Source organism: Delphinus delphis, chromosome 20 (genome assembly GCF_949987515.2).
Source record: "Delphinus delphis chromosome 20, mDelDel1.2, whole genome shotgun sequence".
Taxonomy (NCBI): Eukaryota; Metazoa; Chordata; class Mammalia; order Artiodactyla; family Delphinidae; genus Delphinus; species Delphinus delphis.
Genome location: NC_082702.1, coordinates 40,446,400 through 40,473,051, shown reverse-complemented (window position 1 = coordinate 40,473,051; position 26,652 = coordinate 40,446,400). Strand labels below are relative to the sequence as shown.

The following is a 26,652-nucleotide window of genomic DNA, read 5'->3' as shown; positions in this document are numbered from 1 at the left end:
GGGGAAACTGGAGGGGAACACCTCTGGGACAAGTTAGGATTCCGAGAAGACAAGCTGTGGATTGGGGGTGGGGAAAGTGGGTTTTTGAGAAGAAATGTTGGAAAGGAACGGAAAATGGTTGGGCTAGGACGCCAGGGGGTCCGGGGTGAGCCCCGCCCGGAGCCAGGGTGCCGGGGCGACGTGACGCAGCGCGGTTTGGCCGCTGTGGGGCGCCGTAGCCCGCGCCGTTGCCAGGGGAACGGGCCCGCGCCGGACTAGGCCCAGCCCGTCTCAGCCTCGCCCCGCGGTACAGCCAGCCCGCTCGAGCCGGAGCCGGAGGACTTGCGGGCCTAACCTCCCCCGCGCGGCCCGGGATGGGGCCCCGATCCGGGGCGCACCGCCTCCGGGTCTCGGGGACCGTCTCCGCTGCGAGAGTCTGAAGCGCCGCCGCCCTGGGGTGGGTGGACGGCCAGGCGTGGGGGCTGAGCCGCTGAGTGACCTTGGCAAGGCCGACCTGGCTCGGTCGACGACGCGCAGGTGAGGAGCCCCCGCTGCAGTTCTCATCTCGAAGCCTGGCCTGAGCCACGGGGCCAGAGCTGCCGCCGCCCGGCCGAGCTCTGCGCCTGGATCCCGCGGCCTGGGCTCCAGGTACCGGGCAGAGCGCCCGGCTTCCTTCTCGCATTCATCCGGTTCACAGATTTGCATTGACCGTCTGCTGTGTGCCAGGCTTTTTGCCAGGCGCGGGGCCACGGAGGGCTCCAGAGAGGACGCCGCGGTTCTCCAGAACCCGCAGTGTTAAGAAGGGGCGGGGCGGGGGGTGCGGGGAGCAGGCGCCAGATACACGACTAAAGTGATTTCAGGTCGGGTTAAATGCTCTGGTGCTGAAATGAAGGGAGGTGGTGAGGGAGGGTCCGCTCTATCATGTGACATTTAAGCCAAGAGCTGAAGGTTGAAAAGGAGCCAGCATTGTGATCAGGGTAACGGTGTTTCTGGAAGAGGCAAAAGCAAATGCAAAGATCTGGAGGGAGCTGGTCCAGAGGAACAGCAAGCATGAGGGGAGCCTTGAAGGATGCGGTGGCAGTTTCAACTTTATCCTAGCAGGAGAAGGAAACCATTGAGGAGTTTTGATGAATTTCAAGTTTTGAAAAGCTCATCTCACTCTGGTGAGGTGAGCAGTGTGATTGTGACAGGGCACACCAGGAAGTCAGTTGAGGGCAATCCTAGTTCTGCCAGTCTAGCTGTGCCTCCTAGAATTTACTTAGTCTCTCTGAGACTCAGTGTCCTCATCTGTGAAAGGGGCATATTGTTCTGCATGTTGTTTATGAGGGAGAAAGTGAGGGGCCATTGGCATCTGAGACCAATGACTAGAGAGGCCTATGAGAACAATTTGAAATGATAGGACCTACCTCAGAGAGTTGTGAGGGTTTAATAAGTGAATTCCATCAAAACACTTAAAGCAGTGCCTAGCACAGAATAAATGCCCTCTAAATGCTAGTGATGGTTATTGTTATTGTTGAAATACCGTAGGGGAGCAATGACTGGGGCTTGGATTAGGGTGATGGCAGCAGAAATGGTAAGAAGTGGCTTAACTTCCTTTCTTGAAGGAGAACTGGATTTAGAGATGGGTGAGGGGTGGTCCCTGTTTTTGTGGAACTGGTGGTTCACAGTGGGAGACGGGTTTGTAAACAGATAATCACCATGAGATTCAATAAAAGCAACATTGGTACTTAATTAGCCAGGTTTTTTTCTTTTGTTTTTCTTACTTATCTGTTCTGTCACAACTTTGTTCTTAATGACAGTTTCTTGGTGGGTGTTCCTCAAGGCTTGCTTCTACCATCATGGGAGTTGATTTCCTGGTTAAAATCAAAAATGCTTGCCTCTGCTCACTGGCCTTGTTTCAGCTCCAAGTTGCTCCCTTCTTCTTGTCCTCTTTCCTTGGCTTAACTTGAATCCCAAATAGTTTGCAGTGGTTGCTTCAGGAAGAGAATGGCACAGGAAATGTCTGCAGACCACGTCAGCTCAGGAATGACTGAGGTTTCAAGCTTTTCCTGCCCTAGCATCAGACTTCTGCGTGTTGTTGATGTGAGGAGCCCAGCCACATATGAGGCCAATGACTAGAGAGGTCTATGAGAAAGGCTTGAGGTTCCAATTCATTTTCTGGGAGGAGTTGTGATGTGTATCTCTTAGTCAAACTAGCCACTTCCCAGAATCTTAAGTCCAGAGACTTCTTTGGCACCTGTGGGTAATTCTAATAAACAAAGTACTTGCCCCTTGAAAGTTCTTTTATAAATGACATTTTGTGCTGTAAAACAGTGTGCACCATGCAGCATTTTCTTTCCAGCCCCTCCCTTAGATGGTTAAATTGGGCATCTGTTAAATCTCAGTGAAAATGGGTTTAAAAGTAGATCCTGGGAAAAAACCAGAAAACTTGTTTTGAAGTATCCATAGAAAATCACACACACAGCAACCATAAATCCTCTAGCTAAAAGAAAAGATGGTTGGGAATGAAACCTTCCTGTGGCATGCACCTTCCCTTTGGGTTCTGGAGTCATGGGGAGCTGAGCTGACCTTCAGCTGAGAACTGGAACAAGGTCCTGCCCAGCTGCTCCTCTGTTGTGCTGCCTGGTTGTCTGATTCCAGCTTTAACAAAAGCCCTAACAGCTCACAGGGAGCTCTTCAGCTGAACAACTCAGGACTTCTTCCGAGAGTGAGAAAGCATTGAACTAAAACTGAGTGCTTTTTTGTTGCATGGTTGTTAGGCAAGATTTCCTTGTTTGCCTGGCGCAGTACTGGGCTCTAGATCACACGAGCACATTTGGTCCACATGGCAGCCGACTGGGGCCAGGAGGGTAAGAGATGACACCCTTCAGTTATTTATTTGATGTATTTTTTTTTTCAAAAGTAGTACATGCACATGGTAAAAAAAAAAAAAAAAAAATCCAAACAGCACCAAGGAGTACATAGTAGAAGCAAATCTCTCTCATCCCCAGCCACTGGATCACCTTCTCACAGGCTATCCCTATGTTTGCTTTCTTGCATTTCTTTCCAGAGAGAATCTGTGCATATAGGAACGTAGGTGTCTATCCATCCACCTTGGTTTTCACTCACTCGCAGCACACTCTACAACTGTCCCACATCTTGCTTTTCTGCTTAATTGTGTATCAAAAGTCATTTCATCCCTCATTATTTTTGATGTTATATAGCATTCTATTGTGTGCATGTGCCATATATTTGTTTATATTGTTTTTTGTCCTTTATTATTACAAACAAGACTGCAATGAATCTTTGTGCACTTCATGAGCATATGTATAAGATAAATACCTAGAAATGGAATGTCTTGGCTCAAGGGTATATGTGTTCTCAAGTTTGGTAGACATTACCAAATTGCTTTCCAGCTAACCTTTTTGAAAAATAAATAAAGGAGAGATCCAAAGAGATGGCTTTGTGAAATTTGCCCACCAGGTTCCTCAATCTGTGAGTGGCAACGCAGGGACCAGAACCAGGCTATGTCTCCAGGCCTAGCCCTCTTCCCTGGTTCCAACCTGTTTCTCCCTGTTGGTAACTCAGATCCCCAGGCCCTCCAAGCCCCCACATCAGCCCTGTCATCTCTCTTCTGACCCCATCACTGTACCTTCCCAGTTCTGTGGCCTCTACCGACAAACCCTCTGGTAACTAAGTAGATTCTTTCCTGAAATTCTCAGACATCTTGCAGAAATGCAGGGATGCCTACAGACTCTCCAGGGCTGGTACTTTTCACCTCAGTCTGGTTCTTTTACAATGCTGTTCATGAATCTCAGAACAGCATTCCTAAATATTTTTTTTTGGTGAGAGTAGAGGTGGGCAAGTGGGAAGTGGACCAGTCAGGTAACTATTCTGTAGTTCATAATGAGAACCTGAAATGGTAAGATTTTCCTCACTTAAATTAGGCATATAAATTAAGGTAGCCTAACCTTATTTGGAAAATGCTATTTTAGACTTTTAGCAAGTCAATGTTAACATAGATTATTGTCATCCCAGCAATGGCCTTCCCCTTGTTGGGACAGGGAGGGACCTGCACAGGCCCTCCAGCCTGCCTCAGAAGCCGGGTGGGCCCTTGGCTTACCAGGGCAGTGGCTACCTTTGGCCTAACACTCCACGGGGCCTCTTTGCTCTTGTCTTCTTTCTGTCTCCACCAGCTTACCTCTGTTGTTTGTTTGTGGCAGCAGAAGGTACTTGAGAATCTTTTGTCAAGGTCCACATACCTCTCAGCCCACCAAAGATGCTGCAGGGCATCAGGGAGCTTGTGGGCTTGACCCCCACTTCTCACCCAACTCCTCCCAGTACACAGGGCTGCTGGGCTGCTGCCCTCCCTAGGCCAGCCTGCTGTGGTGTCACCACCCCCCATGCCTTTTCGCTTCTTGCTCATGCCCTCCTTCCCAGTGTGAATAGAAAGCTTTCTAAAAACATCCATCACCTTTATGTCAACTCCCCTGTTTAAACTTTCTGTGATTCCCTGTGGCTCTTTCAACAGTGCCTAAACTTACTCACCTGGCCTCCTGTGATCACCTTGTTACTGAACCAAAGTCGGATCTGCTTGCCCAACACGTAGCAAAGCCAATCTGCTGACACCAGGCTGTGGTGAAGGCAAGTACAGTGTTTACCGCAGGATGCCAAGCAAAGGGAGTGGGAGACATGCCTCAGGTCCACTCCAGCTTGGTCTTTGAGTTAGAATTTTCTTTTTTTTTTGGTGGGGGGAGGGAGGAGAACAAAGAGGCTGGGATTAATCATCGTCCTGTGACATTTTTGTGACATTTCTTAATTGTAGTTTCAGGAGTCAGAATGTCTCTGGTTTATGATTCTTTGGCCAGGTGGTCCATGGCTCAGGGATCTGTTAGCTCATCTTGCCCTGGAGAAACAACCTGAGTTTGTACATTAATGATGACATCTATAGTAGCAATTTTAGTACATTAATGATGTCATCGACAACAGCAGTTTTAGTCATGTGACTCTGGTTGTTTAGTGTTCAGTTAGCACAGGATTGAGGTCAGAGGTGACTTGAAAGGGAGTAAAGTTTTGGATAGAGAGGTTAATCATAATCTTGGTTAGGGAACTTGGTTTTAGGGGCACTTGGTTTCAACCTAGGATCTGACCCTGCAACTTCCCAGGGCTCATCTCTCTCTCTCTCTCTCTCTCTCTCTCTCTCTCTCTCTCTGTGGATCTTGCTCTCTGACCCCAAACCCACCCACTCTGTGTTCTGTCATACTGAATGGCTGGCCCTTGCAGGGCTGCCAGAATACCCATTCACCCACTTCCCTGAAATCTGTCTGGGCCCCCAGAAAGCAAGCCCCTGAGGGCAGGAACATGGTCTCATCTTTAACGCACAAGGGGGCTGGACCGCAATAAGCACTGACTGGGCCAAGGCATGAGTGCACAAGCTGGCCATGTTGTCTGGTAGCAGAACCGCGCATCTTTGAATCTGGTCTCCTAGGGAAGTGCTGAGAGGGGTAGGACAGCCAGAGAAGTCCCTGGGTCTGGTGACAGTGCCTGGTCCCATCCATGCTTGAAGCCTCATCTTGGATTCTCTCCTACCTCCAAGCCCTTTTAATCAAAATTTTTGGGGCCAAAAGAATTTGTGGCCACCAACTCCACAAGGGAAAATATCATCAGTTAAGAGTTGGTTGTTTCAGGCTTTTGTTGCAGGTGGCATGGTACCAGGCTGCCACCCCTGCAAGGGACTTACACCCAACAGCACCATCCCCTCATCCATGGTCTCATACAAGTGGTACCTCTCTGGGCCAAGGGTACTGGGGTTCGGTATCAGAGCAACCCCTAAGGCTGTTTGTGGTAGGCCCCTGGCCTCAGGTGGTGACGACTCCTGCCTCAGGTGTCAGGGTTGCAGCAGCACTGGGGGTGCCTGTGGCCACTGCCAGCCCACTCTGGCAGTGAGAACCTGTCAGCTAGCCATGTACCTCTGCTTCTTTCTTTATAAACTACCTCAAGGTGTTGGGTTATTCAGGTGTGAGGATGGCAAAGAGAAAGTCAGGACTTAGGAATCCCAATTAATGGGTTCCCTTCAAAGAAGTTGCCCTGGTGACATGGCTGGAGAACCTATGTGGAAGCCACAGGGATTTGTCCTCCTGAGCAGAACTGCCCAGCTCAACTGTATACACTGGGCTTGACCAGTGTTTGTTTCTTTGTTTCCAAAAATCAAGGACAAAGATTTGCCACCTCTGGGGACATTCCAAATAAAGTGAGGCCAGCTTTTTGATCATCTTTGTCATCTTTGATCAAAGCTGAGAAGTTTAGAATGGCAATCCAGTGGCCCAGCTCTTATGACAATGTGTTCCTTGGGACTACTAACTTAAGAAAGCGACTTGAACCAACCCCATCACTTTGGGCATAACCTCATAAAACCTCACAGAATATCAGATGCAGTAGCCTCCTCAGTCTGGAGAGATGAGGACACCCCAGAGGGCTATTTTAAGGGTAATCATAACGTCTACCATTTAGGGAACATTTATGTGTCAACGCTTTACCTACAGTTTTGCTGATCTATATACAGCCCTAGGTAGGCATCCCTACCCCTGTTTTTCAGATGAAGAAACTCAAGCCACTCAGCTAGTAAGTGAAGAACCAGGACTTGAACCTAGATCTGTTTCCTCCAAAGCTGGGGCTCTTTTTTCACCTTTCATTGCTTTTTACTGAAGACAAAGCAAGTGACCAAAGAATTCCAGTGGAGTCCCTGGGAGAAAACTAGGGTCACTCCATTTAGCTTTGTGATGAGGCTACTCAGACTCTCCAAGTTTGGTTTACAGGAGGCTCTGGGCCTCAGGTGGGATGAAGGGCAGAGTGGCTGAGTGTGAGTGTCTGGTAGCTAGGGTAACAGCCATGGGGCTGGCGTGGGGCGGGGGGTGGGGGTACGGGTGCCTGGCGACTGTGCAGATTGAAGACAGGGCAGAACGGCCCAGATGGCTTTGGGTGAGTCAGGATTCCTCATCATTTACCGTGCCCGCATTTCCTTTTATTTCAGATGTTTTCAAGTCAGAAAACATTTACTGAGCACCAACTGTGTACAAGGTATGTTCTGGGTGCTTGGGGGAGGGGTTGTGGGGAACAGAGGTGAATGAATCACAGTACCTTTGCTGCCCTTAGGGGGAGCTGGCATAACAGGGGGGCAGACATGGAGATGGCAAAGTGTTCCAAACAGCAAAGTGACTTGCCCAATAAAGACTGAGCGTGAGGGCCCCCTGACTAACTTGGGACATCAGGGAAAGCTTCCTGGATGAGGTGATGCTTGCAGTGGGCTCTGAAGGTCAGGTCACATTTTGTTGGGTTTAGAAGTGAGGAAGGTGTTCAAGGCAGATGTGCTGAGCAGGGTCTGCCATACCCTTTGGCTTAGTCAGACTCCCTGGCCAACAGGCATGGACTCCTGAAAGGAGAGTCCAGCTGCCAGGGTTTTTTCTGCAGCTCTTGACCTTCCCACCAAGAGCTCCGAATTGGCCTGTCTACCCAGGTGGGGCACTGCCTGCCCAGGCTCTGGTCCCACCTCAGGCCCAGAAGATACTGGGGTTGGGCTCTTTCTCCTGTAATGACAGGCCTACCCGTCTGCCCTGCATGTATCTTTGAGCACTGAGTCAGCTCTTGGGCTGAGTGATGGTGGGATGGGGGTAAAGAGTGCTGCCATCTGGTGGTTTGGCTCTGACCAAGGCCTGTCTTTCCCTGAACTCCCTCAAGTGAGTCAAAGGCATCAGTTCACTTTTTTGTTCTCACTGTACCAGACCCACATTTACTTAGAGAAACATGGTCATTTCCACTGCTGGAGGGAACCAATGAGGATTCCTCCCCTCTCTTGTGTGCTGGCTTCTCTCCAGCCAAGAAGCCCCAGGTAGCTTATCTGAGGCACAGGGGACATGGTTCAGGGTCCCCTAGTCCTTAAAGGGATTACATGCTTGCTGAGGGGCAGAGGCCAGGTCCCTCTTTTGAACACCTCCACTCCCTGTTTCCCTAAGCAAAGTGTAACGGGGCCCTCTCTGACACTTGCATTTGGGCCTCAGGACAGAGGTGACTAATCCTGACAGAATCAGCATGTGTTCTCATCGCTCTGGCCTCAGCCTGATATTGTTACCAGATGAGAACATGTCTTATTGGGTTTAACTCTGATGGCTGTGGAGACAGAGCAGAATAACAGGCAGTCACACTGTGAGCTGAATAAACCCTGGAACTTCCTACCTTGTCCTGGCTAGGACTGGGGCCAGAACTTGCTCTGGGGCTTTGAGACTAGCACTCTACTGCCATCCTTCCTCACTGCCAGGCTCCTCTTGCTAGGGCCCCGGATTCCCCTGCAGAGTAGCTGGAGATGGCTTCACATACTAGCCTGCCCCGCCTGCTGAAACCTGACTGCAGGCACGGGGCTCTGGACTCCAGCCTGGGCCTCCTCAGGCTAATGATCTTTCTACCCTTTCTCCCTCTGGAGATGAACATCTGCAACAAGCCCTCTAACAAGACAGCCCCTGAGAAGAATGTGTGGACAGCACCTGCACAGGCCAGCGGACCCTCCCCGGAGCTGCAGGGCCAGCGGTCCCGCCGGAATGGGTGGAGCTGGCCCCCTCACCCGCTCCAGATTGTGGCCTGGCTGCTGTACCTCTTCTTTGCTGTGATTGGCTTTGGGGTCCTTGTTCCCCTCCTGCCTCACCACTGGGTGCCTGCTGGCTATGCTGTATCCTTGGGAAAGTGTGGGACTGGTACATAGAGGAGTGGGGACAATGGATGGAGGGACATGGGCGAGGCCTGAAGCTGGGTTCCAGAGCCTCAGAGAGTGCAAATGGGCCCTGTCTCTGCCTGGGGGGACCAGTTGCCTACCTGCCTGGCCTCCAACCCCCATCTGACCCCTCTGCCTGATTGGGTGAGGGAACAGGCCTAACGAACCTTAGAGCGTTGAAAGCCCCACACAGATGGGAACCTCATCAACTGAGGTGCCACGAGAGCAATTACAGAAGAGAACCTTAAAGCTCTCTTTAAGCTAATTGTGTCCAGAGCTCAACAAGGGATAAAAGAGAGTAACTTATTCCATTTATGAAATAATTTTTCACTTTTTGGAAAGAATAATGGTAGAATTCCTTTACATGGTAAGTTTCCTGGTACATTTAAAATATGGTTTTATTTACAGAGATTATTATGCTGTACCCAGGACTGTTTAGGAGCTCATCGATTTTATAAATCAGACTCTTTTAGGGTAAGGTTGAATTGACAAGAGGAGGGACAGATATGCCCTGGAAGCTCCTGGGAATTGTGACAAATATGAACTTGCCTGAACTTAGTGATGTGACTGCCCCAGCCCTGGCCACGACCCCCAGGAGCAGAGGATGTGGCTGCAAGTCTGGGCGGTAGAGGGGCTGCATGTGGCCATGTGCCCCAGTCCAGAGGGTGCCCATGAGAGTGTGCCTTGGTGTGTGTGCTTCATGGAGATGGTTCTGTGGGCCTCTGGGAGAAGGTGGCCTAGGGTGAGCTAAAGGAGTTAGCAGGGATGAATTTGAAAGTCTCAGGCGTAGAGTCAGCACCCTTCACCTCAGCCCTTTCAGAGCTGCACAAGGCTGAGCAGCTTCTGCCAACTCTCCGCATCTTAGCCTCCTCCTCTATCCGACAGGAGGAGTCCTGCCTGCTTCCCAGGCAGGGGACAAGGAGCACACAAGGATGTGTGTGTGTGAGCACCGGAACATATGAGCCATGAATGTGAGCATGCTCGCTTGGGAAACCATAGAGCCCCTGGCTGGTGGGTAGCCAGGGCAGGTGGGTGGAGAAAGACTCGAGAGAAGGTTGTTGGTCTCCGACGCCAGCAGTGTCACTGAGGGGCTTCCTGGTTCACTGGGGCCCAGGGCCTAGTCATCAACTTTGTACATGAAAACTAGACTTTCTCTGAGGTGACCAGCAGGGCTTAGTCAGTGCTCTTAAGTAGAATGCTTCATGGAACATTCCTCCCATGATCCAGAATGGGTACACCACTCACTCAGGACTACCTGGCTTTCTGCCATCAGTGTACCTGGGAAGCCAGATTAATAACCACATGTTTTGGAGTGAGCAGAATCAGAGCAAATAACAGTAACCAAGAATAACTAGCATTTATTGAGCACTTATATGTGCCAGGCACTGTGCCAACCCCTATACATGGATGATCTTGTTCAACTCTCATAATAATCTGTAAGGAAGGTGTTCTCCCCACTTTCATAAAAGAAATTGGGGCTCAGAGAGATTATAAAGTGGTTTTTTTAAATTTTTATTTATTTTATTTTTGGCTGTGTTGGGTCTTTGTTGCTGCACGTGGGCTTTCCTCTGGTTGTGGCGAGCGGGGGCTACTCTTCATTGCGGTGCGAGGGCTTCTCATGCGGTGGCTTCTCTTGTTGTGGAGCATGGGCTCTAGGCGCTCAGGCTTCAGTAGTTGTGGCGCGTGGGCTCAGTAGTTGTGGCTTGCAGGCTCTAGAGCACAGGCTCAGTAGTTGTGGCGCACGGGCTTAGTTGCTCCGCGGCATGTGGGATCTTCCCGGCCCAGGGCTCGAACCCGTGTCCCCTGCCTTGGCAGGCAGATTCTTAACCACTGTGCCACCAGGGAAGCCCTCAGAGAGATTAAATGACTTCCTGAGGTCACACAATTGCTACCCAGTGAGGCCAGAAGGACTGCTCAGGCAGTCTGACTCTGAGGCAGCGGGATGGTTTGAGGGTTTTGTCCTCCCCATATTTATTGCTTTGGGCAATGCTGGAGGCTCTTAGAACCACCTGGTTTGGCACTCCCATTTCCAGGCCTGAATGGTTCTCTGTCCTCCCATCAAAGCTACCTTCCTTCTGCAGGCTCCCTCAGGGGTCCCTGCAGAATGAGGTAGGGTAAGGGTGTATACCAAGCACTCACCTTGCACCTAGAACTTGCCTGGGCCCTAGGGTTGCAAAGATGGGTAAAACAGGGCCCCAGCTCTAGGTGTTCCGCTTCCAACAGGAGGAAAGCCTTGTAGATTGGAGATCATCACATGGTAAGTATGGGGGTAGGGATTCATACAGCAGACTGTGGGTGCAGGAGGAGGGCCACGTAGACCAACATCACCACCCAGATGCACCCACCTGTTGCTCTCAGCTCCCCTCCTTCCCTCTTCCTGGCCTCTCTAGGTACTTTTGGCTCTCCGCCCCTTTCCTTATCACCTATATCCAGTCAGTCATCAAGTCCTGTTGATTTTGCCTCCTAAAAATCTATTGTATTTGCCCTCTTTTCTCCCCACTGCCATCTGCCTCTTTTACCTAGATGACCATTTTGTTTCCAAACAGGTCTCCCCACACATGCTCTCACCCTGGCCAGTCCATCTCTATCCCTGCAGCCAGAGTGCCCTTTCAAAAAACAAATATGATAAAGTTACTCCCCAGCTTAACACCCTCTAATAGCTTCTTCCTGCCTTAAGGTTCAAGATCATCATGGCTCTCCACATTCTGGACTCTGCTTATCTCCCCAGCATCTTCTTATTTTATTTCCTCTGTTGTTCTCTGTTGCAACAACACTGGTCTCTGCCTGGAAGCTCCTAGCCTCTCTCTCCACCCCAATACCCAGCTAAGTTAGAAGTCAAGACCTAGCAGCTCATGGGCCAGTTTGGCCTACAGATTTTTTTTTTTAATTGAGGGATAACGAACACACAAAATGGACATATCTTAAGTATTTCTTTGGCAGGTACATTTAAAAAATTATTTATTTCCTTGTCAACATTTAAAAAATGAGGCGCCTCATATATCCGGACACAAATCCATATTTCTGGTTCCTTCTGAAAAGCCAGAATTTGGTGACATGGGCTCTCTTTCTTGCATGGCACCAATAAGCTGAGCTGGAACCACACATCTAGTTGGGACTCTGCTTGTTCCCAGTACCCAGCCAGGCCCCCTTTCCTCTTTATATTACCTGCCATGTTCCTGTTATCTGTTTCTCTCTAAGTCTCAGCTGAGATGATACTTCCTCAGGGAAACTTTCCAGACCCCTTCAGACTAGATGAGGTCACCCAGTTACAAACTCACATAGTCCCCTGAACTTTCGTTATTGCAATCAACCTACTCTGTGTTTTCTGCCAGACTGTAGGCTCCTTGGGGCTAGGGACAAAGTCTGTCTTGCTCCTGCCATATCCTCAGTGCCTGGCATAGAGAAAGACCTCAGTAAATAGCTGAATGAATGAACCAGTGGGGTGGGGGGGAGGGAAGAAGTGTTGGAGCAGGCAGGATACTAAATGTTTGCCCACATTCAGTGTGTCTGAAGAGAGCCTGGAATGGTAAGGAGTAGTGGTTAGTGATACCAGAGAGGTTTGAGAGGATCCAGAGGAAAAGGGGCCGTGAACACTGAGCTGAAGAGTAAACTTTAGCTTGAGAGCCACTGCAGGAGTTTAAGCAGGCAAGGCTTTAGGTTTAAGCTTTTCAGAGCTCACTACCCAAGTAAAGGGTACTCAAGGGGATGCAGACATGAGAAGCAGAGTCAGGAGACTATGGAATAACCCAGGCAAGAGGTGACAGCCTGACCCACAGCCAGGGCCGTAGGGATAGAGAGGTTGTGTTGGGCCACAGGATTGTCTCTTTCAGCTCTGGTATAGCACATTAGGGTGGGGCCTGGCTCCTGCAGACATGTAGGAAAATTTGGCTGCTAGGAAGAGGAAGAAAAAAAGGAGGTTGGACAGCTGATGGATGGAGGAGTGATGGAGAGATGATGTCTACTTGGCTAGCAAGAGGATGGATGGATGGATCGACAGATAGCTAGATGGAGGGTGGATGGCTGCCTGGGTGGAATCTATTAGTGAAGTTTTACACATTCACTTTGCAGTAAGTTGTCAGCATACTGTGTCCAGCATTTGGTCCAACTGCTGAGCCGATAGATCCTGGAAGATCTGTGTTTCAGGAATTAGCCATACTGCCCCCTGGCCAGCCCCTGAACATGTTAGGCCATCCCAGACATTCAGCCCCAGGCCTCCAAGTACCTGGACTCTAGACTGGGGAGGCAGTGGATATATGAGGCCCTGTCTGCAAGTGATTCTCCAACTGGCCTGGCTGCTGGAAGAGGATGTCTTCTTCCTTCTCAGAGCTGACTTCCTGTGAAAGCAAGATAAACAAGCTTAGAACTTATATTTTGGGTCCTTCAACCTTTAGAGGATGATCTCTTTCAGTCTCATTTCACCATTTAAAATCGGAAACCAGGTCAGATTCTGAGGTAGGATCAGCCAGGGCCTACACCAGGCCTGGATTAGTGAGGCCAGGGCCCTGTAGTTGGTCTCCTCAGCAGCAGCAGGCAGTGCTGGCTTGTGAGCTCCATTACCAGATAGCCCCTCTGCTCTTCCATATGGGGCGCAGGTATGAGGTGGCACAGGTAGGAGGTGGCACAGGCAGAGAGTCTCTGCACTGGGGAGTCACATGTAGGTAGAGAGCAGTTCTCTGGCCACAGGAAGCAGAAGTGGGGCTCTCAGCCGGCAGTGTGGAGTGAGTCTTTAACCTGTTGGGCCAGTGCATGGGCGCCATCTTTGCTGGTCACCTCGTGGTGCACCTGACTGCTGTTTCCATCGACCCAGCAGATGCCAATGTGCGGGACAAGAGCTATGCTGGGCCCCTGCCCATCTTCAACCGCAGCCAACATGCACACGTCATTGAAGACCTGCACTGCAACTTGTGCGACGTGGATGTGTGAGTGCGTGTGGACTGGGTGTGTGTGGCCGATGAGTGTGCCCGGGGAACTGCCAGTGGGAGCTGAAGGCAGACAGGGGCATGCCCAGGCTTTACAGTCATTCTGAAGCCTCAGAACCCTCTTATTTCACACAGTCAAGAATCTTAGTGGAGTGACAGAGAACTGGGTGAGGGAGAAGGTGATTGGAAACAGAAGATGAGGAATAGCATTTCCAACAAAGTAGGACAATTGGCCCTGCCACAAACACTTCTGATGACTAACTCCACCAGTAACCACCCCCCTTCTCTCACCAGCATTCCCAGGTATGGGCAGAGAGGGGAGCAACACTTGACTCCTTACCATGTGCTAAGTGCTTATGAACAACCACCCTGCAGAGTGGGCAACATCTTTCTCACTTCACAGAGGAGGAAGAGTCCAATGCTCAGAAAGGCTGAGTGGCCTGAGGTTGGTCATATGGCTACTGGGCAGCCAGATTCACAACCCAGCCTGCCTGGCCCCGAAGCCAATACTGCTATCCTTGTTTATGCACGAGGAATCTGAGGCCCAGAGAGGCCAAGTGACTTACTCCAGGTCACATTGAGGGGTCAGAATGTACAGAGCCCATACCCCCTTGGCTGGTCCAGACTGCCTCCCTAAGCCCCTCTCTGGAGGATCCCAGTCTCCCAGCCTTAGGTAGGGGATCAGGGATGGGGGTATGGTTCAAGGCTAGCTCCACACTTTTAATATTAAGCCCCAAGCAGCCTGTTGAAGGGGTTCTGTCCACAGGACAGAGAAAGAGCCAATGGCATTAAGATGCTGAGGACTTTGGCATCAGACCATCCTTTCTTTCACTAGACACCAGTCAGCGCGTTGTTCCTCAGTGGATGCCCTGGCAGTTGCTGCGTATTCCAGGGCTCCATTCTGTTCTGGGGGAGGGGGTCGAAATTTATTCTTCCACTGTCCTTTGGCCTTTCCTGGTTCCTCCCTGGGGCAGGGAGACCCTCTTGCATTCCTAATGTAGCCTCACCTCACCTGACCCACTGCGGTGAACTGCTTACTGCTCACCCAGATGTCTGCTTACCCCTCTTCCTTTGGCTCCCTTTGGATTAGCCCAGATAGACTGGGGTTTTCTGGAAGAATGCCAGGAAAATTCCCATAGTCTGGCAGAGAAACAGGGACTCAAAAAATGGCGATGTCAGGAAGAGCAACGCAGGCCCTGGGTCCAGCAGCCTTGCTCTCTTCTGCTCCCTGGCCGGGCAGAGGGGGTCCTTGCTTGGAAAGGAAACTCCGTTTTCGTTTCACGCCACCATCACCCGGGTGCACTGTCCCAGAGCGGGACAGTATAACGCCGCCTACACCTCCTCCCGCCGCTGGGTACACCTCCCGTCCCCGCCCCCACCCCCACCCCGTCTCTTCAGAAGCGCTGCTTCCTCCGGGTGCGCCGCCCCACAGTGCCCCCCGCCAGAGGGCGCGCGTGCTCCCCTTTGACGCGCTCCGCTCTCCGCTTAGGCGCGGGTGGGTGACCCGCTCCAGGCGGGGAACCGGCAACCCCCCAGCCAGGCCGGGCAGCAAAAGGCGGGAGAAGCCCGCAACCGTGCTGTGCCCCCTCCCCACCGCAGGAGTGCTCGTTCCAAGCACTGCAGCGCCTGCAACAAATGCGTGTGCGGCTTCGACCACCACTGCAAGTGGCTCAACAACTGCGTGGGCGAGAGGAACTACCGGTGAGAGCCAGGCCCGGGCCACAGGGGTGCCTGGCGATGCCTGTGTCTGTGCGAGCCAGGGGCCTTGAACCTGTGTATGGGGCGGGGTGGTGATAGGGGTACTTGGGGGACCTGTGCGCTGGTGTGCGTTAGTGTGTGTGCTGGTCTGAGGGTGATGCTCCCGATGGCTTCCGCCTGAGAGCGATGAGGGTAGGTTTGGAGTCTTTCTCCTGCTGGCCCAGGGAAAGGTGGGGAGCCTGTTGGGGGTGGCCGCCTATATTCACATTTGCCCTAAGGCTTTGGCTTCGTGAGGAGTCAGGGCTGTGGGGTCAGAGGCCCAGCTCCCCATCCTAACCACCAGCCCTTCTGAGCTCTGGGCCCTTGCCCAGCTGGAGCACCTGGGTGCTGACAGCTGCCCACGGCTGGGCCCAGGCTCTTTCTACACAGTGTGGCATCTGCCTTACTGGGCGTCCTGCTCCTCGTGCTGGTGGCCACTTATGTCTTTGTGGAGTTCTTTGTCAACCCCATGCAGCTGCGTACCAACCGCCACTTTGAAGGTCAGTGTGGGCTCCAGGCCCACTCCCATCCCCCAACCCTGGGCCTGTTCTGGTCACTGGTTACATCCCTGGCTGAGCACAGTCTGCCTGTGCCTTGCAGTCTTGAAGAATCACACAGATGTGTGGTTCGTGTTCCTGCCTGCTGCCCCTGTGGAGACACAGGCTCCTGCCATCCTGGCTCTGGCTGCCCTTCTCATCCTTCTGGGCCTGCTCTCCACAGCCCTGCTCGGCCACCTGCTCTGCTTCCACATTTATCTCAGTAAGTGGCCCTTGCCCCTACCCCCACATATACACCCACACATGCCTTTCAGGGGATGGGAGTCCCTAAGCTAGAGGAAGTTACCCAGTTTGGGCTGTAGAGCCCTGAAACTATGCCCCTTCCTAGCGCTGGCTCTCTAATGGTGACCTGGTCTCACTCCATGGCTTAGTGTATATGGGGACAATGGTTTTAGCCTGTGGTTGGGTACCCTCCCTCACCTTCTGAACTCCAGGGTTCCTTTTCCATTGCACTGAGCCCTCTCTTCACCCCCTCAGTGTGGCACAAGCTCACCACCTATGAATACATCGTGCAGCATCGTCCGCCCCAGGAGGCAAAGGGGGCCCACAGGGAGCTTGAGTCATGTCCCCCCAGGATGCGGCCCATTCAGGTATAGAAGTGGCCCAGAGGGCTGAGGGAGTGGGAGAAGGGGTGTGGGAGGGGTGGTGGGCTGTGCAACGAGTAGCCAGTGACAAGACAGGGCAAAGGGAAGCGGGCCTGGAAGAGCAGCTGGGGTAGGGGGTGCTGGAGGCAGCAGAGGCGAGGGCAAGCCTGTACTAAGCACGTGCCTACTTGCTCAAGTGTGGGCACAGCCAGAGGAAGCCCTGTGTTTCCCCGACCCCAGGGGAAAGGCTCGAAGCATGTGCTGGAGGGCACAGAACATGGGAGCCTGGAAGCAGGCAGGTTGGGGCCGCAGGAGAAGAGAGAGGGATGGATCAAGGACTGGGCCACCAGGATAGAGCCATCAGTTCTTTCCACCTGTGACCCTGAGCCCTTATACCCATTACCTCATTTAAATCTTGAAACAGCCCATGAGGCAGGTAATGCTACCGTACCCATGTTGCAGATGAACAGATTGAGGCCAAGAAAGATTAAGCAAGCTGGGTCTAGGAAGAGTTAAGGTCTCTGCACTCTGAAGCAGGAATCCTCCAGCCCAGGCTCGGGGCCTGGCCAGCCCAGCTGTTGATCAGCCTATCCCCATTCCCATGCCCCTTGGCTTCCTGAGGTCAGCAGCTGGGGGTGGGGTGGTCCAGTCCTTGGAGCCCCCAGGGACTGGGAAGGCAGGGGGCCCAGGCAGGCCTGGTTGGGAAGGCTGAGCCCTGGATCCGAAGTCCTCATGGCAACTGGACACAAACACAGGCTGGTGGGTGGATTGGGGGAGTGCTTGGGACCCCACCTCTCCTGTTCTCATCGCCAGGGGTGGGCCAGGCTGCCAGGCCTGGGTAGGCCTGGGGGAGTGATGGCTGTTGGTGGAGACCCCCTCCCCCCCCCCGCAACTGCCACACTGATGGGTACCTGCCCTGGTGCTGGGCACGGAACCCATGTAAGCACAGTGGCAGCCATCCCGGGAGTGGGCACCATCCCTATCCCCACTTCACAGAGGAGACTGAGGCTCAGAGAGGTAGGCAGGAGACTTTCTCAAGCTTCACAGCCAGTGCCCATTGAGGCAGGGCTGGCCCTGGGATCCCCAGACTTGAATGCTCAGGACCCCTGCTCTGTAGTTACCGCCTGCTTAGGCTTTGGGGCCAGATGTGCCAGCAGCAAGGGCATTTAATACCATCGGAAAATGACCTGAGGGAGACGTCGGCAGAGGGAGAAGGGGTGTGTTTGTCCCATCGCGCAGAGGAGAGCTGAGGCTGAGAGGTGCCATGTACCATTCAGGAATGTGCAAGTGTTGAATGTCTCTGAGGGAGGATTGTAGGGACAGCTGGGGGAGGGGAATTTGAATGGGAACACCCTGGTGGCACCCTCATACTTCCCCAGCTGGCTAGGGCCTGGCTTCTGGCCCATTCTGGCCCCTCAGGCTTCTGAGACCATTCTCTACTGCTGCCCTGCCCTCTGCCCTACACTTCTAGAACCCAGGGGCACCAGGGTAGGCTTTGCCGCCTCTCTCCTGGGCCCTGGAGGGGTGCTAGGTGCACACTGGTGAAGAGGAAATGTGTGGGGGAAGGATTCCCTTGGCGTCCCAGCCCTTGTGACTGGCCTTTGACTCCTTCCTCTTCCCCAGGGCTCCTCTGCTCAGGCTGGCACCCCCACACTCCTCCCCAAAGGGCCAGCCTGGGCAGGTGTTGGGCACAGGGCTTGCCCAGGGTTCATTCTCTGCCTCTGTGTAGCCAGCCGGTGACTGGCTGGGCTCTGGCCCCCAGATCTGCTAGGGCCATCCAGCAGGCAGCCTCCCCACCCCCACCCTGAGCAGGAATGTGGGAGGGGCCCCACTCTGGAGCCGTTGCCCCCAAACATAGGCTTGTTTTAGAGACGGTGTTCCTGTTACAGTGTCGTCTCTGCATTAGTCAGGATGCCCGGGTCTCCATGGAAACGACTGCCGAGTCGCGACAGCTGTCCGGTGCCCTACCCCCAGCCACCCCACATCCTCCGCCAGGCTCCCTTCTCGGACTGTTTTTCCTGGCTTTTGTTTCCTCACCTGCAGTCCTCTTGGGTGTGGCTCGGCGCTTGCTGCATGCTGGGGTGCAAGCGTAGGCCACCCCTGCTACCTCCTGGCTTCAGACCCCTTCACTTTCAGGGGTTGGGTCTGCTACTCCCATGGTCACTGTGAGGATCAGCGACTAAACAAGACAGAGAACACCCATACGCCTGGTCCCAGGTGGGGCTGTGGCGCTGTTTTTTCCACCACCTATTGCTTCCCTTTACCGGTAGAAGTTGGGGAGACTGCTCATCCCCCCACTCCCCGCCAGCAGCTGAGATTGTGTCTGGTACTCTGAGGACTCAGCTCCGAGGGAACCATGGATTCCTGCAGGTAGCCTCGCAGCCTCGGGTGCACACCCGGGTGTGTGAACTGCCCAGTCTCCCAACTAGGGAAAAACATCGGTTCAGAGACTGGAGCCCTGGGAGGAGCCAGGAGCAGGAGAGGGCCTCTCTGAGTCCCTCTTCTCCCCAACCCAACTTGGCCAGAACAGCTCTAGACTGGGTACGTTGGACACATGAGGCTGGAGGCTTCCTGGAGGAGGTGGAGTTTGACTAAATGAAGTGAGGAAAATGGTGGGGGTGGGGTAAGGTACAAACACAGGTGTTTTAAGCCTCGTTCTGCGTTGGGGTTTTCCCAGCATACCTGGGAAGCCTGAAGGACAGCCCTAGACCTCTGTGCCCAGACCTCCCACAGTGACCAGTAAGGGGGTGTTGCATCCAAGACAGAGTGGGCCCAGGACCCAGAAGGCCCTGGACCCACACCTGGCCTCCCAGCCTCCCTCACCTCCATCTTCCCCAGGAGATGGAGTTCTACATGCGGACCTTCAGCCATGTGCGCCCAGAGCCCCCTGGCCAGGCCAGGCCTGCCTCAGTGAATGCTAAGTGAGTGCAACCTGGGCAAGTGCCACCTCACATCTCCCATTGGCATGGCAGGGCCATCGAGGTGGGAGAAAGGGGTTAGGCCAAAGCCAAGGCACAGGTCTTGGTCCAGGCTATCATGGCCTGGGACAGATCAATGTGCCTTTCCAGCTAGGAAGGGAGGCTTATTTTAGGACCTCCAACAGGGTGGGATTTGAAGGAACAACAGCATCCAGGATTTATCCTCCCACTTCCCCTTCAGCTCCTCCCGGTTCCTTGCCACCCGCGGCCACGTGGAGCCTCCACTGCCCTCCTCCCCAGAGACTCTCGCTCTGCCCCCCCGGATCCGACCCCAGGTAGGGGGGGACTGTGCTGGGCCCCCTGCCCAGGTGGAAGGGGATGGGAAAGAAGCCTCTACCCCTCTCCACTCCTGCGCGTCTTTTGGCGATGTGAGGTCTGGGGAAGGGGTACTCAGGCTTCCCCCTGTCTCTGCAGAAAAAAAGGAAGCGGTGCATGTATAAGGTACGGACCTCCAGAACCTTGGACCGGGAGGCCCCGTTGCCCAGGCTGCCGGGTGAGCGCCCCTTCCTGACCGGATCCTGCTCGGGGAGCTACGAGGGAGGGAAAGGTAGGGCCCTAAGTGAGTAGCAGCTCCTAGTCTCACGTTCCCTTCCGGCCCCATAGGGCCGCGGACCTCCGGCCGCCGCTCTAGCTCGTCGTCGGATTCCGCTGACGCCAGCCCTGCAGGCGCCTACCACTCGGCGTCAGCCGAGTCCATGGACGAGATTCCAGTGGCTCAGACGCGCCTAGGCAGCGCCGGGCTGGCGCTGCAGGCGCGTGCGCCGGCCGTTTTCGTAAGCCCGAGTAGCGGCGATCCCGGTGCGCGGGGCGGCCCGGAAGCCGGTCCCGCTTAGCTGGGACAAGAAACAGGGATGGCGGAGGAAAGGCGGGACAGACTCTCTATGCAACACCCCCACCCCCGCCGTACTGAGTGCACTTTAGGGGCCGCTAAGGGCCGGCGGGATCGGCCCCCTCCCCCACGACTCAGCAATAACAGCCCCACCAGCCGTGATGCTCCAATAAACTTTTTTATGCTTTTGCGGAGTTAGTGCATACCTTCTTAATGGCAAGGGCCACGGGCCCTCCTGGAGCCGGACCATTGCAAGTCAGCCTAGGGGCAGAGGTTGAGGTGGGTTCCCCACACACACACACCGTACGCTGGGTGGCCACCCAGATTGTCATATGGAGAAGCTCAGGTACGGGGCTCCTGGTTGGGAAAGGTCCTGGAAGCTGCCTGGAGGAGGTTATTTTTCTTGAAGTTAGGGTTTGCACTTGGAGAGAGGAGGGGAAGCAGGCTTTGGGGTCGGGAGGCAGCAGCGGAAGCAGAGACTACGAGGCTAACACCGGTTTGGGGTGGGAATAAATGAGGACGCGGACCCAGGAAGTCCAGGAGCTTTTCCCTGGCCGCGGGAGAGACGTCGGTGTACCAGCATTTTGGGGCTGGCACTCGTGATTCGTTTACTGTCCCCTCCCGCCCCCAATGACCCGGAGTTGTGACCTGGGATGCCACACGTTCATTGGAGAGCTGTGGTCTTGAGCCAGCTTTAGACCCCACTGTCACTAAGGGAAGGGACCTTCCCACTCCTCTGCACGCCGCGCCCCCCCCCCCCCCGCCCCCCGCCAAAGGCCTTCGGTTGCTGCTCTGGGAAGTTGGATCTCCCCTGGAGGCAGGGATCAGCTTTGAACTTCAGGTCTGGTCACCCCAGCCACAGATGCAGCGGGATGAGACTATCGCAGCAGCTCCGCCCCCGCGGAGAGCGGAGAGGGCGGGGTCGGGTAGGTGGAGCCAGCGTGACCTTGGTCACTCTCCCGCCGAGACAGCCCCGGGGGTGGGACTCGCCGTCTCTATGGAGACCGAGAAACAAGGGAATAATACGGCGGAACCGCCCGGCCTGCAGTCCCGCCCCAGAGCCGGCAGGGAGCAGAGCTGCGGAGCCGCCTAGTCTCCTGCGTCCATCGGTCCATTCTTGCGTCTTTCTTTCTGTCCATCGAACGTGCACTGCAGGAACAGCCACGAGGGAGAAGCCGGTAGGAGACCCCGGCGCCGACCACTCTAATCAATATCCTGCACGATAAGAAGGGGGTGGGGTGGGAGCGGCCTGGGAGGGGTCCCAACCCTGGATGGTACCGAGTTGAGGACACCAGCTGAGTGGTCCTGCCCTGGGCCCAAACGTTCCACCCCCCACCCCCAACTCCTTGCTGACTGATTACTCCAGCTGTCCCAGCAGGAGCGAGCGTGGCCTGCAGACCCCTGGGACCGGGGCCTGTGACTTGGCACCACCTGATCAGCCTGAAATTACCAAGAATCCATCTTCTCACAGACAGAAGTGAGCACAGGTGCAGGGTCCTGCTAGGCCCCTGGAACAAGCATCCTGTGGCACTCAAGCTCCCCCAGACTTTACCCTTGGTGAACAAAGTGCGGGTCTCCTTCAGATTGCTGGTGGGAGATTGCAGTGTAGGGAGAGGGAAGGGGAGTGCTGTTTGAAAGGGATTCTGGACCCACCGAGTTGCTGCAGTGTAGGGGCTGTGGGTGATCCCAGTTCCAGAAACTGCAACTTAGGGATGGGTGAGTGTGGTGACCCGGGGAGGGTTTTCAGTGTTAAGGCCAGTGGTAGTGGAAGGCGGGTAGGCAGGCAGGCTCCAGGCTGTGGTCACTGGAGGCTCTATTATAAAAGGGAGAGGTGGAAGATAGTTGCTGAGGACACAACTGAGGGTGTGGTCAGGGGCTGCAGATGTATGGAGAGAGGGTGAGTTGTGAGGCTCTGGTTAGGGGTCTCAGTAAAGCCTGTGGGTGTGTGAACGGGGGACCCAGTCCCAGGGCTTCCCGTGTATGGATGGAAGTGGCTGCAGTGCAGGGCTGAGGGTGTGGTCAGGGAGGCCTCAGTACCAGGCTGTGTTACATGGAGGGAGTTTCAGTGCAGAGCTGAGGGTGTGGTTGGGGACTGCAGTGGGTACTGTGGGCAAGTGTGGGGAAGACCCTTTAGTGCAGGGCTGAGGGTTATTACTGGGGGGCCTCAGTACAGGGCTGTTAGTATATGTGTGGGGCGTGCATGCTGAGGGAATGGCCCGGGGCCCTTTGTCCCAGGGCTGTGGGTGTGGTCAGGGGACTGCAGTAAGGGGTGTGGGGGGGCACTTCAGGGCTAGTGTGGTCAGGGAGGTCTGAGTACCAGGTTAAGGGGTGTGGTCAGTGGGACTAAGGCCGAAGGTATGGAGGGCCAGGGCTAAGTGCACACAGCTGTGAGAGTGTGGACTAGTGTGGTGGTGCTCAGGGTGTGGCCAGGAGGCCTCCATAGAGGGCTGAAGGTGTAGACATTGGGGAAGTGTGCTTCAGCGCAGAGCGTAGGTGTGAGGATTACAGGGCCAAGGCCACGGTCTCACTTGCCGTCATGCCTCTAGGGGCTCATAACTCTACAACCCCCACTCAGGCTAGCCCCTCAATCTCCTGCTCGTCCTAAACTCCACAAATTGGGACGTTACAGCCCCAATGGCTGGAAAGGGGCCAGGAAGCCACGGTTGTGCCCCAGGTGCTGGGAGTGCTGCTGTGCCCCACCCGTAAGCCCATTCTCCAGCCCAGCCCAGCCCAGCAGCACTGGGAGCTTCTCCCTGAGCTGCCCTGACACCATCCTGCCCTTAGCAACATTCTCCAAGCAGTACCACCCTCCCTTAGCAACTGTCTCCAGGCTTCACAAACTGTGGCCAGGCCAGCCCCAAGTTCCCCTTCCCTCATGTTTTTGTTTAATAGCAAATAGTAACAAGGTTCCAGCTGGGCCAGCTGCACCCCTGCCTGTGCTCTGGCTCCCTTCTCAGCCTGGGCTGGGTCTTGCGGGGTACTCATGACCCTGAGAGAGACACTGTCCTCACTAAATACCTGCCCAAGCAGCAGCCTGGCCTGGTCCTGACCCAGCCTGGCATGGAACTCCCAGGGAGGGGGCCCGCTCTGCCACCCTGACTTCCACCCAAGCAGGCCTTGTGCCAGGGCCAGACAAAGCCATGGCCCCAGCTGCTGCTCTCACAGTTTTTCTGGACAGTGCTACTCTGTTCCCAGCCTGGTGCGAGCATCATGATCTCATCTTCTGAACTCTACTCTGAGCCAGGCTGGCATTAAGTGACAGGACCTTTCCTCTCGGGGCTCTTCCTCACGGCTCTGGGGCCCAGTCAGACATTTGAGTACTGGCCCCTTTCTGCAGGCAGCTCCATCTCCAGCTCTGAGGGTATGTGGCAGAAGTGCCTGCAACTTCAGCCTTGCAGGTTTTGAGGTAGAGGCAGTGATGCTCTGTGCCTTGGGGGGTGGTGGGGAGAGCTTGGCTAGGAGGTGACCAAGGTGGGTCCCTAACAGGGTGGCATGGCAGCGAGCACAGATGTGGCTGGGCTGGAGGAAAGCTTCCGCAAGTTTGCCATCCATGGTGATCCCAAGGCCAGTGGGCACGAGCTGAATGGCAAGAACTGGGCCAAGCTGTGCAAGGACTGCAAGGTGGCTGACGGAAAGGCTGTGACAGGGACCGATGTCGACATCGTCTTCTCCAAAGTCAAGTGAGCCCCAGGCATTCCCTGCTTCTGATGTTCCCAGAAGGGGAATTGGGGGGCTGGAACCAGGGAGGATGTGGAGAAGGGGGAAAACTCATGGTGTCCACATATCTGGCAGGGGGAAGTCTGCCCGGGTCATCAACTATGAGGAGTTCAAGAAGGCCCTAGAAGAGCTGGCACCCAAGCGATTCAAGGGGAAGAGCAAGGAGGAGGCCTTTGATGCCATCTGCCAGCTGGTGGCAGGCAAGGAACCAGCCAATGTGGGTGTTACTGTAAGTGCCCTGATGGTCTCGGCTGGCCACTGAGGGGGGGGTATGGGGAATCTTGGCTGGGGTTGGAAGGGCTGGGCTCCCTAACCAGGTACCCCTGGGGGAACTCTGTCCAAACAGAAAGCAAAAACAGGGGGTGCTGTGGAACGCCTGACTGACACCAGCAAGTACACGGGCTCCCACAAGGAACGCTTCGATGAGAGCGGCAAGGGCAAGGGCATTGCTGGGCGGCAGGACATCCTGGATGACAGTGGCTATGTGAGTGCCTACAAGAATGCAGGTACCTATGATGCCAAGGTGAAGAAGTGAGGCCTGGGAAGGCCCCCCCTAGTACGGCTGCCCCTGCCAGAGGCTCAGGCCTGCGCCTAAGGGGCATGTGGAGCAAGAGAGCCCGGTCCCCTCCTTGCTGGATCTGCCGCCCAGCGCTTCCTGCCCAGCCCTGTGGGGTCAGCCCACCAGACCTCTGACCCAGATTGCTCTGCATCCCCTTCCCCTTTTTCTTTCCCCCTCGACTTCTGTCTGTCTGAGGAGAGTCTGTGCCAATAGCCTCACCACCCCAACCTCGCCCCGGGCATGGCTAACCCCTGCCTGCTTGCCTCATATTTAAGCTGCTGCTCTGGCCAAGTGCCTAATTCTTACCCGGACCTCAATAAAGCCACCTTTTGTACCAATATGGCCTGGTCAGGTATATGACAACAAGGGTAATGACATTCACACCCCACGACCCCTCTGTCATCAACCCCTTCCAAGTCGCACTCTGCTGATTCTTCCACTGGCATCCCTGCCCAGAAAAAGACACACACCAGGCCCCTTCCATTAGCACAGGGCCAGGCTGAATGAGGATGCTCTATAGGAAAATCAAAAGCCTTTTACCTCAGCCCTGACCTAGAGTTCTGACATCATGGCTATCTTCCCGCAATTAGGGCCTCAGTCTTGGCCTCTCGGCTTTCACAGCAGGTGGGGGCGATGAGACAGCAAACTCAGATTGGGCTAAGCATTGGTGGGGCCCAGTGCCAGGCCTCAGCTCTAAGCTTGCTGACAGGCCTCCACTCCAGAGGGCTACCAAGGTGAGTCATTCTGGGCTGCATCTCAGAATATCAGAAAATGCAAGACAGCAGACAGTAGACAGTTCAACTCCCAATTTTATAGCTGAGGAAACTCAGGCCCAGAGGGTGAAAGGGCTTTTGCAGAATAGAGGCCAGAACCATGCCTCTTGCCTCCCTGGCCAGGCTGTTTCTAACACAGCAAGCCCCAACGCTGATTTCCAAAAGTGAGGCTGGATGGCCAGCAATAGAACTTGGCACCCAACATCAGCCTTTGACAGGTGAGCAGGGTGTCCAACAGTGACGGGGCCTCTTCTTGCTGATTCCCTCCCATCTGTTCATCATCCCACGTTGCAGGGCGGTGGCGGGGAGGGGGTCCTCTCTCTGATCCTGAGAACTCCTGGGAGCTTTCAGATCAACCTTTTCTCCCCTCTGAGGTTCTCAGTGTTAGGCCAGAGTTATTCCCAAGTCTAAGGCTTTGGGGCCAACTCTCCCTCCTTCCTGCTGACAAGTGGGCTGGATGGAACTCAGGGACTGCCCAGAGTCCCTAAGAGTGCTAGAAAAGGCTTAAAAGGCACACATTCACAAATATTTTTTCTTGACCCAGATAATAAAGCAAAGCAGCACAACTGTTTATTCCCTCTCCCTCGGGCTGTTCTAGGATGTTCTTGCCCCAGGTGGCCCCGGAGTCCCTTGAGCCCAAAGTCACTTGGAGCGAGCGTAAAGAGTGGTAGTGTGGCTTGGAACAGAGACGCTGGGGGGTGAGGTGAGAATTAGAGAGCAGAGATCATCACCTGGTCACAGCAGAGCCTTGCCTAATGGCTGACAGTTGTGGGATCCTCCTGACTCCGCTGACCTTGCATTGCTCAGGGAAGAGTTTCAGACAGCTCTACCTCTCCCACCAGGATACAGTAAGAGGAATACTTCCTCCAGCCCTGGGGAATTGGTTTAAATTGCAAGCTTACTTAAATTAGCATAATAGGAGAGAAACCCAAATCCTGCAAATTGGCCTGGTCCAGGTTATTAAGCTTTTAAGCTGCCGGTGAGATTACCATCCAGTGCGTATGGGAGCAGCAGTTTGGCTCTTCCTATGATTGGCAGTGTGGCTTAGAGGAGCCCAGAGAGAGAACTGGCGGAGTCCCGAAACTCCACCTTGTAGGAGTAAAGCCCCCTCTTCTTTAAAAGTTATGGAGCCTGAGGGAAATCAAGGCCCACCCAGAGCCAGGAAGACCCTTAGTCTAGCAGAATCTGGTTCATGGCAGGAACTGACCAAACAATGCCACTTCAGTTATCACTGCTCCATCTCCCCATAGCCTCCTCATAGTGGAAAGCTTTGGGTACCCTTG

General features: G+C 54.3%; 2 protein-coding genes across 5 annotated transcripts; both read left to right on the top strand.

Annotated features, from left to right (window-relative positions):
• Nucleotides 1-423: 423 nt before the first annotated feature.
• ZDHHC1 (zinc finger DHHC-type containing 1) lies at nt 424-20,514 on the top strand. 3 transcript variants are annotated; one of them, XM_069540231.1, is made up of 12 exons: nt 424-516; nt 6,989-7,035; nt 8,432-8,674; nt 13,460-13,635; nt 15,235-15,336; nt 15,748-15,872; nt 15,973-16,131; nt 16,407-16,519; nt 19,352-19,434; nt 19,673-19,766; nt 19,906-19,984; nt 20,095-20,514. In XM_069540231.1, the coding sequence occupies exons 3-12, from the start codon at nt 8,432-8,434 to the stop codon at nt 20,322-20,324; spliced, it is 1,404 nt and encodes a 467-aa protein (XP_069396332.1). In that variant the 5' UTR covers nt 424-516; nt 6,989-7,035; the 3' UTR covers nt 20,325-20,514. The 3 variants fall into 3 exon arrangements, with proteins under 3 accessions (XP_069396332.1, XP_059856222.1, XP_059856221.1); XM_060000239.1 differs by having other exon boundaries at nt 15,955-16,131; XM_060000238.2 differs by lacking the exon at nt 424-516 and adding an exon at nt 4,517-4,602 and having other exon boundaries at nt 15,955-16,131.
• Nucleotides 20,515-21,339: 825 nt separating this feature from the next.
• Nucleotides 21,340-24,934, top strand: TPPP3 (tubulin polymerization promoting protein family member 3). Of its 2 annotated transcripts, XM_060000242.1 has the most exons (5): nt 21,340-21,498; nt 23,516-23,681; nt 23,807-24,000; nt 24,113-24,266; nt 24,384-24,934. In XM_060000242.1, the coding sequence occupies exons 3-5, from the start codon at nt 23,813-23,815 to the stop codon at nt 24,570-24,572; spliced, it is 531 nt and encodes a 176-aa protein (XP_059856225.1). In that variant the 5' UTR covers nt 21,340-21,498; nt 23,516-23,681; nt 23,807-23,812; the 3' UTR covers nt 24,573-24,934. The 2 variants fall into 2 exon arrangements, with proteins under 2 accessions (XP_059856225.1, XP_059856224.1); XM_060000241.1 differs by lacking the exon at nt 23,516-23,681 and having other exon boundaries at nt 21,344-21,498.
• Nucleotides 24,935-26,652: the final 1,718 nt, after the last annotated feature.